The 13,819-nt window shown below is 41.7% G+C and overlaps 1 protein-coding gene across 1 annotated transcript; it reads left to right on the top strand.

Moving 5' to 3' along the window:
• Window positions 1–1,264: 1,264 nt before the first annotated feature.
• On the top strand, window positions 1,265–12,899 carry gpr146 (G protein-coupled receptor 146). The gene is made up of 2 exons (XM_085454616.1): window positions 1,265–1,607; window positions 8,999–12,899. The coding sequence occupies exon 2, from the start codon at window positions 9,040–9,042 to the stop codon at window positions 10,039–10,041; it is 1,002 nt and encodes a 333-aa protein (XP_085310742.1). The 5' UTR covers window positions 1,265–1,607; window positions 8,999–9,039; the 3' UTR covers window positions 10,042–12,899.
• The last annotated feature ends 920 nt before the right edge of the window (window positions 12,900–13,819 follow it).

Here is a 13,819-nt window from a genome sequence, read left to right as displayed (position 1 = left end):
TTCTGATCAGTTCTGATTGAAATGAATTGAGCAAGAGCGCCTAAAAATGTTGCATGTCAAAGCTTTTGAATCACAATAAGAGTTTAAGAGTAAAGCAAGTCATGCAACTTGCAACATTAAGTTGGAAAGGAGGTTTGGAAACTTTCTTTGTACCCCAGAGTTTCAGCAATACAAACTCAGCTTTTGCCCTATTCTTTCACAACCTGATGTCTTTGACAGATTATACACTGATCCCAGACCAATCGACTTACCATCACTGGGTTGTCTGAACCCAACATTAAATTAGGTTATGGTTAGGGGTCCTTTGGCCTTTAAAAAAACGCATCTTTTAAAACAATGAGCTGGATTGTTTTAGATTGTGATGAGACAATAAACCAAACTGTGAAATACAGCTTAAGTAACAGACCCATGCATTTAAAGTTCAAAAATACTTTGCTCAGACAGGATACTACATCTCAGAAAAACATAACATTGGTAGCTGTTTTGTCTTTCACCCCAAAAACTAATCTAAAAATAATGCCGCCCAGTGATCCTGTTACAAACTGTGTGGAATGTAGAGGAGGAGGAATGCATGCCTATTTTGTGTGTGCATCATCATAAAAGCACTTTGTCTGTCCTGTGACAAAACTTTAGGTTACCTGTATATTTTTTTTCATGTTGTTTTGAACAGGTAAGTAAATTAAGGTAGAGGTTAGGTAAGTTAGGGACAACTAGTTATGTTGGGAATAGGTTTAGGTAGGATTAGGTTGATTGGATGGTTAAAATTAAGCATTGCATAAAAGGGTTAAGTTCCTGGTTGGAGTTAAGCAAAACAAAATTGGGGGACAGACTGCTACAAAAATGTTCTGTTTATTCATGATGAATGTTTTGAGATTTCGCCATTCACAGAGAAGTCCATAACAAATCAGGCTGTGTATTATGCCATTCTTCTGATGAATTACTGTGTATATTTTGCACCATGATGTCCTGGAGATTCATTGGACTCCTTTTTGGGGGGTATACAAAATTAAGTCCACCAAACGTTCGTAACTGATTTTAGTATGAAGGCTTAGCTTGAGGTTTGGATAAGGTTTGGATTAAGTTGAACGTTAAGACAGGACTCCAGGAAACAAACATAAATCAAAGTAATGTCCTCTAAAGTGATGAAAACACGAGTTTGTGTGTGTGTTCGTGTGTGTGTGTGTGTGGGGGGGGTGTCCCTCGCGCCCCACCTCCCTGTCCTCCATCCAATCAGAGCACAGAACGGCCACTCGGGCCTCGCGACCATGGAGCGGCAGCAGCAGCAGCGGGGAGCGGAGTGAGGAGACAGTGGGGGAGGGTCACGTGTGTACACACTGTAGAGCTCAGCAGCACTCCAGCAGTAGTAATGCCTGTAACGGTCGGCCCCCTTTCAGATCCAGCCTCGTCCGAAAAGTTGATAGATGCGAAGCGAAACAACTGAAATCCACTAAAACGTGATTTTTCCCTTCCCGCTGTTTTACTTTTCACGAGCGCAAGTCTTTTTTTTCCATACCCAAATGAAACGACTGAGAAATGCCAGTGGAAATGCTACATCAAAACCCAATGCCTCCCTAGGGTTGTCACCGATCCAAGCCTATACGTTTGTGGTGAGTTCTCTTCTCGTTTCCATTGTTTCATCTCGACAAATGCGAAAGGTATCGGTCTCTGGCTTTCACCTGAAAGTGGGAAGAAGTGAATTTGCACCGCTGGGGATGACTAGATGCGAGAGTGAGTAGTCGCAGTTGTGCCAACAAAGAAGGGGGTGTAATAAATAATGGTAAAGTCGTGACAGCTATCCTCGCTTTCATCTGCCTGGTCAAGTGTAATGACACGGCGTGAAGAAAAATAAATAAACCCCCCCTCCAACTCCATTAGCTGGTGTTTTCTTAGCTTTGTTCAGCTTCAGAAGTTCCACAATTTTAGCGACGGGCTTGTATTTGGAAAACAACACCTGACGAGGAGGTTTCTCACGGGATCAGCTTTCTGAGGTGCAGGGGAGAAAAAAAGTTGTATCATTTTGATCAAAAGGCCTCTCAGGTAATCTGCTCTTTATATGAATAATCATTTCCAATCTGTTGTTGATACCTTCTGTTGGGAGCTAAAACTAGTGGCTCTGTTAACTGTGAGGAATATGTATGTTATGACAAGCTGCAACATGAGCACAGCTTTGTTACCTAGGTCTGAATGCGCTCCCTTATATCCATGCCTACACATATACAGTCTTGTAGTGCTAAACCATTAAGATACACACAAAAAAAAGTCTTAATCTTAATTTTAATGAGGTTTTACACCCAACTTTCGGTTTGTTTTGACAGATCGTGTGTCTTTGCTTTACCTACTTCAGTCCTTTTTTTACTTCATCATTGCTTTTAGCAGATGCAGGAAGGTTATTACTGGTAATTACTATATTTTATCATTCATTTTGAAATGGGTGCCACTTCATTGCGAAGTAGCTCTAGCCACTAGTCAGTGGTGCTTGTCACCCAAATGAAATGCTTCTTAAGACTCGGTCTTTGCACTTGTTGTCATCAACTTCATCCATGTGACCGGAGGGCAACTGGGCGTGTGTGGCTGTGGCTTAATGACAGTAAGCCTGCTTTGTGCTGACCATTGAACTCTTCACTTTGTTGAAGCCGCTGACAGTTCAGCAAGTTGCCGGAAAAGAAGCCGGGAAGTCTGCTGAGACTCAGACCGACCTATGTTTGACCAGACTCTGTTACACTAGAACTCAATAAGAGGAACTACTGTTTCCTCAAAGATAATCAGATGATGTTTGACACCCCTTTTGAAGTAGATAATCCATTAAAGCATCAGTGATGCGCTCATTAATCAAGGAAGCAGATCTCTATCGTTTGCAGGAAAATGTGCCGTTTAAAAGCTTTCAGACTCAAGCTATTTTGCCTCCACTGTACAAAAACTGATAACAATTTGTACAATTTGTGCATAGAACCTTTCCCCAGGGCTTGAATTGGAATGCAATGAGTTACTTTGTAGATTTGAGGGTTATTAAAGAAACGCATGTGCTGTATTGTGTCACCTGTCACGTCTGATGTTGCTGCATAGCAACAGTATCTGAGGCGAGTCTACTGGGGTGATGGCCACCCCTCAGAGTGTGGGTTATTTTGAATATAAAGATTGTACTTAATGTACCATTTTATATCAATGCTGTAGTTATACAATACATACATAACAATAAACCAATGTCCACATTAATAAATCAGTAGTTATGATTCAATAATATCCTATATATGATGATAAGAATAACGCTTGCTTTAATTTTAGATACTTGAAGCATATTTCTTTATATATTTTTAACAGTCTAAATATTGGAAAACAAATAGTCCATGCAAAAACAATCTTCAGTGTCCAATATATTCAAAGCCAATTTTCTACACTGTTTATTTCTAATCAAATATTATGATTTCCGTCCCGTGGACAGCCGTTTGAAAAAGCCCCGGAAACACCCTTGCACAAAAACGTGCAAAAACGAGTGGCGTAATCTTATTTTCTGGCTGTAGTACATTCTGCTGCTGCTGTGTTGCTGTAGACATGGCTACAGAATCATGTGACATCACTCGCAGCTTTCTGAGAAGGGCCTGTAAATTCCAGTAAGGCTATACGAGGGGTGTGCGCCCAGTATGTCACACTGCTCCCATCAGGCGGTGATATCTGGCTTCAGAACGCTGAGACGTCAAGCACGTGGGCGTCACTGTTACACGATCGTGTTTGGTGGGGCCGAAGCATGCCGAAGCAGGGCTGCCCCCTCTGGGGATAATAAACTTAACCACTTTTCACATGGCGTAGTGCAAAAAGTTCAGACAAGGTTTAACCAAGTGTACAACTGCAGTCAAAGTCACGTTCAAGAGTTTTCAGCTTAGGCTATAGAGCTCTCTCCTGGTTTGCATGCTTGTAGCAGTAGATGTAAATGAATGAATAGTTATATCTCCTGTTAGCACAGCTCATAATTAATGTAGCATAAAAGAAGGGAACCGTGATGGGCATGTTCTCTAAGGAACGGTCCTTGAAAGACTTTATTCAACAACCGTATGAAAGGAAAATAAAGTGACAAGTTACCATTCTCCTTGGAAATTAATAAAAGATAATATGCATACTTCAATGACTGCATGAGCTTAGCCCTGACCACAACTGCTCTGACAGCGCTCGTGCCGTAATAACAGCTGGGTGTAGTGTCTCTCTCTGACCTTCACTCAACCCCAACAACGTCACCTCCAGCTGTAGCCTTGACAGGCTCCAAAATGGGATAGAAAATGAAATGGCCCTCATTACACTGAATCAAAACAGACGTGGATCATGCAGCATGAAGCTGTTCTGCCTCCGAGTCAGGGGTGGACGTTTTCTTACACCCCGCTTGTTTTTCCCTCAGCTGAGTAGAAAACTAGTGATTTCATTATCGTGGGCTGCTGGCAAAACGCGCAGAGCTAAAGTGCACTGACTTTCACGACATGAGTGGTTGTTGCCTAGAGTGAATGAATGCTTTTGGTAAACAGCGAGCAGTCCACAAGGATTATACGAAAACATTCATTAGAATGTGGGCTTTTCCAATTTTACATAGCAGGTCATTTAAAGATTAATCTTTGCAAAAATAATATTAATAATGCAACTCTGATATACTCTGCACTGCATTGGTTGTTTGTAAGATTGGATTGGTAATTAAGACAATGCATGTCTTTTGGTCATATTTTTTAATGCATAATATTGTCTGAGAAAATCGGCAATGGTTGTTTTACTATGCATTTTCAGTGTGATCCCTCTAAAGCTTTGTTTATGGTCAGAGCATTGGTTTTTGTGCACTCCACAAGTCTCCACAGCCTCACAACTATTTGACACCGGCATTTGAGGTGTGCAGTCGTCGTGTCAGAGCTCAGAAAAAACAAACAAACCTCAGCATCAATGCTGGAAAAAGTCAAAACAGGAAGCAAAGGAGTTTTCTCCAGAAAGTCTAATTTTTTTCCAAACTGTTGCAGTGTCTCTCTGTGTATATCATCTGTGACTTTGTGTACTGATATATCACAGAAATGGCGGTTAAGACCAACACGATCGTGAAATCGTGTCTCCAACATGGTCACGCCAATCGCACCACAATGGCAAAAAGGCTGTTACTGTTACTGTTGTCATTCACGAAGGCGATGACAGCAAGCATGAACGCTCCCGTTATTTTTCCTCTCGCATGACGTACAGCCTTTTTCCTACTGTTCAAAAAGAATAGAAGCAGAGAGAAAATGCGACCTTTAAGTGGAGAAAAATATCAATACGCCAGCATTGCTTCCTCTCGCAATGCAATTATTGATATGCCGCTGTCAGATATCGATATTTTAGTCAAATTACAGATTACAGATTCTGTAAGTGGATTTCCACAACAACAGCAGACAGCTCCTATTAACTCTGCTTTGGAGGGTTACAACAATACGGCTCCGATTCCCTATGGAGATTATTAATGGGGCTTTTTCTTCTGGAGTTGTTGAGCATCACTGCATCCTGAGTGACTTTGTGATTCCCACCATCTATGTGCCCGCAACAGGAAAGCACAACTTTGTCCTCATGGGGGGAGTACTGTCCAGAAGGTCACTAAATTTGTTCCTGAAAAGCAAACTAAGATCTGTTTTTGGCCCGATGAGCACTCCTTTGGATGGGAAGAGTGTCAGGGGAATAAACTGAGATGCGTATCAGGGATTTTCCTGAGGGTTTTTGGCATCCCACAGATGGTTTTAAGGGAAATGGAAAGAAAACTCACCAGCAGTGTTACAGAATTACACTTTTAACCTGTTTTCTTAACTTGGGATTCACATTCTCAAGCATAATAGACTTTTTTTAATAAGATAATTAGATAGAAATAAATTAGAAACCTACACAAAGTGCAAATGTTCGAGTCATACATACGAGAGAAAACAGTTGCCCTCTTTTTTTAACAACTCCTGCAGCTATCAGAAGCTGTAGAGTGAGCCAATGTGTTAATGACAGGGAGTTAGAAATGTCCGTATACAGCAGGTGCTAATTAATGAGGACTGCCAGCCACATTGCAGTGAGTCCTCTTTAATAATCACGAACTTCCCCTTAAGTCATTTTCTCTGTAAGTGATGAAAGGTTGTGGGAGGAAGTAAAGAGTGAATAAGCTTACTGTACTTCTTAGTATATGGAAGCATTGTGGTGGTGGTGGTGGTGGTGAGGGGGGTTTAGCACGAATCGATGAAAAGAGGAGCACTGGTTATAGTGTGCTTTTTTTTCAAGGTCTGCTTTCGTCAATGAGTCACCAAGCTGCCGGTGTTTGAGAGCAGTGTTTACAAGTGGGCTGACCAGTGCTCCCAACTCGGTGAAGACTGCCCTCCTCCCGATCCACTTCTTGTCCGTCTCTGTGCTCCAGCCCCCACTACAGCCCCGTTGCAGCCAATTGGAGCAGCACAGAGGAGAGACTGAGTGTATCTGTGTGTGTGTGAGAGGCTTAAGGCTAAAACAGCCTCTCTGTAGTGGTGTTACGTAAGCACACAGAAGAATGTTTCTCCTTTACTGGCATCGTTACTCATTCTCTGAAAACAAAACTGCCTTCCTACACTTTGTTTCAGGGTGTTCTCGGGGAGAAAATTTCCAGAAAATTCTGCACAGATTAGCGGGCGTACTGTTTCCATGTAAAAATGTTATCGTCCCTTCCCAAAAGCAGTTTTGCATGTGGAAACATATCTGTCAATTTAGTTCTGAGGAAAGGAAATATTGTGGGACCTGAGTTATTTACTTTAGTTTATAATAATAATCTTCCTAAGAATGACCCCAGTTAATTATGTAAGGAAACATCTAAATCATCCAGCCCCATCAGCTTCACTCCTAAATGTTCCTGACATCTACGCTGTCTCCCCCTTTCCTTTGTTTTTTGACCTTGTCCTGAACTCCAACCTACACCTCGTCCTTCGCTGACCCTTCACCAAAGCCTGCTTCACATTTCACTCTTTATAAATCTACCCATCGCCGCCTGCCCAGCCCCCAGGCAGCTTGGCAGTAACTTTGAACGGAAGATAAATGCTTTTGACTGGGCACCAAAGCTGTCTGTGAAATGTTCTTCTTTATCACGCTGCGTGTGAATGAAAAATATAAGGGCAGCTCTGCACAGTCAGCGGCGCTCTTGCATGCAACTGTAGGAGGGAGAACGAGGAGGCCGAGGCAGAGCGAGGGAGAGACGCCAAGGTGTCAAACAAATGCAGTTTTGTATTCTTCCACCAGAACAAAGGCCTCATTTGCTCTGGCCAGTGAGGAGCAACGGTGGGTTTTTGAGGCTGAGCTAGCAAATCAAACATATTGTGAGGCGTTTGTATTCAGTCAGTCAGATGCAGTGAAGTGAAATTAACAGTGTTACCCGTGGCATAATAGGCGAGACGTGGTGGACGTGTTTTTGTGTCGCGGCCTTGCTTAAAAAACTAATCATTTTAATAATATCAAGCAGGATAAACTCAGAGACCTTTTCATAAAAGCCATAAATATGACATAAAATAAAGATAGTTTTGGGTGATGTTAAAAATAAGTTTTAAAATGTTTTACAGTCATATATACTGCTGTACACGCATAGATGACAAATTAAAGGAAAAGCCTGAACTCAGTGGCTCCCTTAAGCTGTTGAGCGTATTTCGTTGTGCACATTGTTTAGGTGCACTTGTTCCCTAAAGCCCAGTCCGCATATAAAGGGATTTACCTCTGACGGTTGCCTAGGTAATCCACTAATGTATTTAGTCATATGTCAACAGCTGTATCCTTTACTTCCACGGATTGTTGCTTCAGTCTCTCACCTAAAGGTGAGGTACATTTACCTCAATATTCGCCCCCTTTGTGTCACCAGTGGTTATTTTTCCCCACCGTCACCACAAGTTGCTGAATTCATTGACATGTTATGGTCACTGCTAGGCTCTTCCTATGTCTGTGCCCCTTAAGAGGGAAATCCCTTTGCAAGACAAAATACAGTGACTGTTTTTATCCTATAATGAAACATTTCTGTCACGATGGTCGTCATCAAAGCCCCTCTAAAAGAAAGTCTGGCGACTTGACTGTTATTTTGACTCATGTCTGGGTTGTTATTTTAAAGCCCTTATCTAAATGAATGGGGAAACGAGAATGACTCACTTTAACGTAAAAATTAAATGTTTATAATCAACAGTCACATCCCAGGAAGAAAAGGTTTTAAAATCTTCTTCCTCTTGAAAGCTGTATGCATCACGAGTGAGAAGGAGTTACTGTTCTTCTTCTACTGTAACCCTTCTACTCCAACAGGATTGGCTAATATGTTTCCTGTTTAAGCTGTTAATTGGCTCACCACTTATGCCCTCATTGGTGGCCACCATCATTAGCATTTCAGAGGTCCTTCACTGTTCCCTGTGTGTCACTAGAGTCGTCTTTTTTCAGGATTTCAATGCCCTGATTCAAAGGGCGCAAGAAGCCACTTAATGATTTGCTCTGTCTGAAAATGATGGAGAGTTCAAATAGCAAACGTGCTATTCAGCTTTCTCTGGTAACCGTTCGATTGTTATTCGAAGCTCGCATTCAGTCCTAAACCGCTCTCTGATGACTCTGCATAGTTGTGGTACATTTATGGCACGCTTTATCTTTATCTGTTCTAATTTGCACTGCACCGTGTTTGGATTTATTATTCAAAGGAATTCCAAACATTACTCTTTAACAGTTATTAACCTCAGACTTTGCGCGTTTGTCCTGTTTGTACAGTGGCACTTGGCAAAAGGCGTGTAGGTGCATTACCTCCAGCTTCTGACAGTGGAAGCACGTGATGAGGGAAATTCATATATGTTAAACAAACAAAAAGAAAACAAAAGCCACACAAACTTTAGGATGTTGTGAACTTTATGGTTTTTGACAAGAATGGTAAACTAATCCTTATAGCAAAGCTTAAGAGTTTAATGAATCTACCAGGAATTCTATGTTATTTTTACCTTTATCATACACATATCTCATTAATGACTAATTCTTTTCTCCTTGACTCTGTCCACAGTCGACCTGTTGAGAGTGCTTGATCCGTGTCAGAGCCCAGCGATGTGGATCTGCATGGTTTACAATGAGACGGACACCAGCGTGGACTTCCGGCTCTGCCGGGACTTTGGCCTCATCCTGTCAATCCTCTCCCTCATCTACCTCCTGGTGTGTTTCCCACTGGGCCTGTGCTACAATATGCTGCTGGTCGTGGTCAACCTCTCAAACAAGGTGTCCATGACCATGCCTGATGTCTATTTTGTCAACATGGCCATTGCGGGTCTCGTGCTCAACCTGGTGGCGCCCGTGGAGCTGCTGAGCTCCACCTTCACCCGCTGGCATGTGTGGGAGTATAACAATGAGGTTTACATCACCCTACTCATCCTCTTCAACATCTCATCTCTGGTTATCATGTATTCCACCACGCTGCTCAGTCTGGACTACTACATAGAGCGCGCGCTGCCTCGCACGTACATGTCGAGTGTGTATAACACCAAACACGTGTGCGGGTTTATCTGGGGCGGCGCAGTGCTCACGAGCTTCTCCTCGCTGCTCTTCTATGTGTGCAACCACATCTCCACCAAGATGGTCGAATGCTCCAAAATGCAGAACAAGGAGGCAGCGGACTCGATCATGATGTTCATCGGCTACGTGGTGCCCGCCCTGGCTGTGCTTTATGCTTTTGTGCTCATTCTGCGCATCAGGAAGGAATCTACACCATTGGATCAGGACTCTGCTCGCTTGGACCCTTCCATACACAGGTTGCTGCTAGCTTCAGTCTGTGTGCAGTTCGTACTGTGGACTCCGTACTACATGACTCTTTTAGTACATACTGTAGTTGTTGCACCAGGATACATTAGCAGTGCACGTTACTTACCTATCTATTATTTCTTGAGATGCGTATCTAAACTGTTGGCGTTCTCCAGCAGCTTTGCAATGCCTCTTATGTACAGGCAGATGAACAAAAACTTCTCCAACAAGCTCCAGCGGCTGCTCAGGAGGCTGCATTGCAGAGACCAGTCCTGCCCTCGTGAACGCTCAACAGTGCAGCAAGTGGTGACGTGAGATCCCCCGCCCCCCTTGCTTGCATTTTCCACTTCTCGGCCTAGCCAGCACTTATCTCCCCTCTATAGCGCCAGTATCTGACGGGGATCTCTCACAACCCCGGACTGTTTTGAGAGCGACGTAGCTAACTCTGGAATTTCCTGTCACCTTCCCGGATTTTAATCTGTTCTATCTAGGTCTGCAATGAGGGGACAATGCAAACAAAAACCACTAAGTGCTGGGGGTTTTTTTGTTTGTTTGTTTATTTTTAATACATTTCTCCACCAAGAAACTCAGGCTTCTAGTTTAAGGGTAGTAAATTGGGAACAATCATCCAATAACTACCGAGGACAGAGTTTCACAACAAAAAAATCCCGTTTTTCCGCATCCTCCTTTGGGAGTGGGTGTGGTTTTTGTGCCTACATTTCACCTCTAACACACAAGCAGATCCAATAAGCTATAAAAGTTTAATTATCAAATGCAGCCAAGTTACTTAGTTTTTTAACAGAACCCTCTCCACCCCTGCAATGATGGTGGCTGGTATACCCATAAGCAACCACCACTAATGAACGGTGTGCATGCCAGTGGAAATCACTGTTTACCGCCCTCAAACTATAAGCCTCGGCCACTTCTTTTTTTTTATTTGAACTCAGTTTTCCTTCTGCTTTAATTTGTTTTGATTATCAGATTAAATAATCTTCACATGTTGAAGCTGGAGTACAATATTAAGTTTGTCTTGGACACCAATACTACCCTGTGGCTAGAACTAAGTACTGATATTAAGATATGTTCCCATTTTAATTTCAAAGATTGTATTCTGAAGTTTTGATCCACTCAAACATACAAAGAGATTATTTTTACGTCTGTCAAGCTCCACTATATATATACAGACACACACACACATCTACACCACTTTGAAATCACACAGAACTAAATGGAACACTCACGTAAAGCTTGTATTCAGGGTTCAGACATAACCAGTATACCTCGTGTGATCTCTGCTGATTATAACCTTACCTGATAACCACAAACAGTTTGAAATCCCCTCATTAAGCTGAGCTGACAGCCAGTGTTCTGTTAACTTTTGATCTATTTCTGCAGGAATTATCCACCCAGTGGATCAGTGAACCCCCACACAGGGTCACAGAGAGAGCCCTGAGGGGTTGTCATGCACAGGCCACAAGACTCATGACTGGCTGTGAAGTTTTTGCACACTAACAGTATCAAAAACCTTCTTAAACATATGAAAAGCCCACTTGATAAGCACCTAGAAGCAGTGTGTACAATACAGAAGAGTTTGAACTTTAATGCTGCTCACATGCACATTATTATCAAAGCTGCTTTGCTTCCTTGCCTGCCATGGTAAACAGTGAACATAACAATCTGATGGCGACGAATCCCAGCTATCAGAACTAAAAACACGTTCTAGCATTCGGTCTGCTGCTTCACCGCATTAGTTTGCATATTGAATTAAAAGGCCAGTTTGTTAATCAGCCTGTGAAATGATACACCAGCAAGGTGGGGCGTCCACTCGAAGTTAAATGGAGACGGGCGCGCTCTGATATGAATCGTATGTTTGTATTCAGTTTTAATTTACACCTTCAAGCACACATTAACTCTGTTAATGACCCAAAGCTGAGCTGAAATGTTTGAAGTATTTGAGCGAGTGCTCTTTTGCTGTAAAATGTGAAGGAATGCCAGATGTACTAACAGGTTTGACCCTTTTTTTCTGTCAAGATTATAACAAAGTCACATACACACTCTCTCTATTTTTCCAAGCATTTCATGCGCTGCCCTCGTTACATGCATATGGATTCGGTCACTGGGAAATAGTATTCACCTAAAATGCATCATGTGCTGCCCCACAAAATCCTTGAATGGATGGTTTTTGGCACAGTTAATCATTATTTGCTCTCAGTTCAGTGTCCTAATGTGAACTGAGCATTTAGGAATGAAGAGCAAACACTGGACTGAATTTCTAAAAGTCCTTTTATTTTGTTAAATTTATATAGAAATTGCTACGTTTTGTAATTATAAGTTCATTCCTCCGAAAAAGGTACTTAAATTGATTTTATGCAGTTCATGTGATACACTACCAACTGCATGTAAGTGTTATGAAAAGATATCCAAACAGAGGGTGCTCATAATTAATCTTTTTTAGCATAAGTCCTGAAGCTGCACCAAACGACACTAAGAGAGTGACAATCATGTAGAGATTCCAGTAGCTAAATAACTGCACTGTTTTGCTTCAAAATACCATCGAGTTTTTCTGAATTGCTTGAAGATGATGTGTGCATGTGCTGCCTAACTTTGCCTGATCAGTTTTCTTTAACCACTGCTGCAATTTCATCCATTAGTCTGTTTTTTTAAAAATGTTTTTTAACTATCCAACCCCAATCCCTTGGCAGAATTAATGATCAGCGGTCACTACATGGAGTGATAGCGTGATGTTCACATCTAGAAACTAAAGCGTGATCAAAGCTCAAATCACACCTAACTCAGATGGCTGCTCGTGTCTGAGGATGGTTTATTATTTCAGAGGTGGCCAAAACCTCGCGTCGGCGCAAAGAAACAGCCCTAAGAGGTCTTGTATGTTGAACGAGTACAGATACATTTTAGTTATTTGAACAACCAAACCTCAAACATCCAGATGAATCCACATTCAGATGTTATGCTTTTGTGACTGTGTATACAAATGTATATGTATAGTACAAAATGATTTGTATATATTGTATGTAAAAATCTTGCAGGAGGACACCGTGCTCTTTGAAAAAATACAGTATTATTTTCTGAGAGATATATTTAGATTCTGTAAGTACTCTACTGTCAGCTGAGTCAAAGACTGATTAAACAATAAACTAAAATGGATATAACCGCTCCTTCCTGTCTCAGTGAAATCTTACCATTCGTGTGGTCATGTGAACAATGTTTCTGTTTGTCAGATGTTTGTATTATTTTTAAATAGTGTACATGTTTGTGTTTTGAATCCATAGATCTGAGCTTACGTGGATGTTGGCTAAGTTAAAGTCATCTTGAGATGTTGGTTATTGGTGGACTGGTGGTGCATATGTGAGCTGTTCATTAGTGACGCTAATCTCAGTAGTACCCCTGATTAGATGATGGGATGAGTGAATCAGCTCTGATGTAGGCATTTATATACTCACTGGCCACTTTATTAATTACACTTTGCTTGTACCACCACAATCTGCCTTCATTCTTGACAGTAAAGATTCAACGAGATGTTTTCATGTTGTTTATGTCACATTTTTAAACTACCATCTTAATGTTACAGCAAAGATAGAGGCTCGTCTTATTTTCGTGAGCCTGTGTAAAAGCCTCAGTGCACTTTTATAGCTGACCAGACTGACACCTGGGATGGTCTTCCCCTGTAGCCCATTATGTGGGACAACATGTTGTGCATTCAGATTCTTTTTTTTTTTTTTTTGCCTTCCTGTCTGGATAGCTTGTTTTTTTTTTCCAGATCAGTTTCTATAAACCCAAGAGATGTTTTTACTGGAAAATCCCAGTAAATCATTCGTCTCCATTCGGATGCTCAGTGTGGACTTCAGCAGGTTGTTTTCACCACTTCCACATACCTTAATGCACTGAGTTGCTGTCATATGATTGGCTGATTATTGGTTAATACTTGCAGTAACAGTTGAACATGTGTATCCAGATGAAGCGGCTGGTGAGTGTAAAGTAGAATGCTTAAAAACTACACGTTTTAATGATGAAGGCTGCATAGAGTGAAAAGCATTGTTTTTTGTTTTCTTTTTTAAGGAAGACTGAGTGCATGTCT

The sequence above is a fragment of the Copadichromis virginalis genome, linkage group LG4 (assembly GCF_057382275.1).
Source record: "Copadichromis virginalis isolate Kocher_CV1m ecotype Utaka linkage group LG4, C_Virginalis_male_GT1.1, whole genome shotgun sequence".
In the NCBI taxonomy this organism is placed as follows: Eukaryota; Metazoa; Chordata; class Actinopteri; order Cichliformes; family Cichlidae; genus Copadichromis; species Copadichromis virginalis.
The sequence above is the reverse complement of the archived record's forward strand: the minus strand, read 5'-3'. Positions and strand labels throughout refer to the sequence as shown.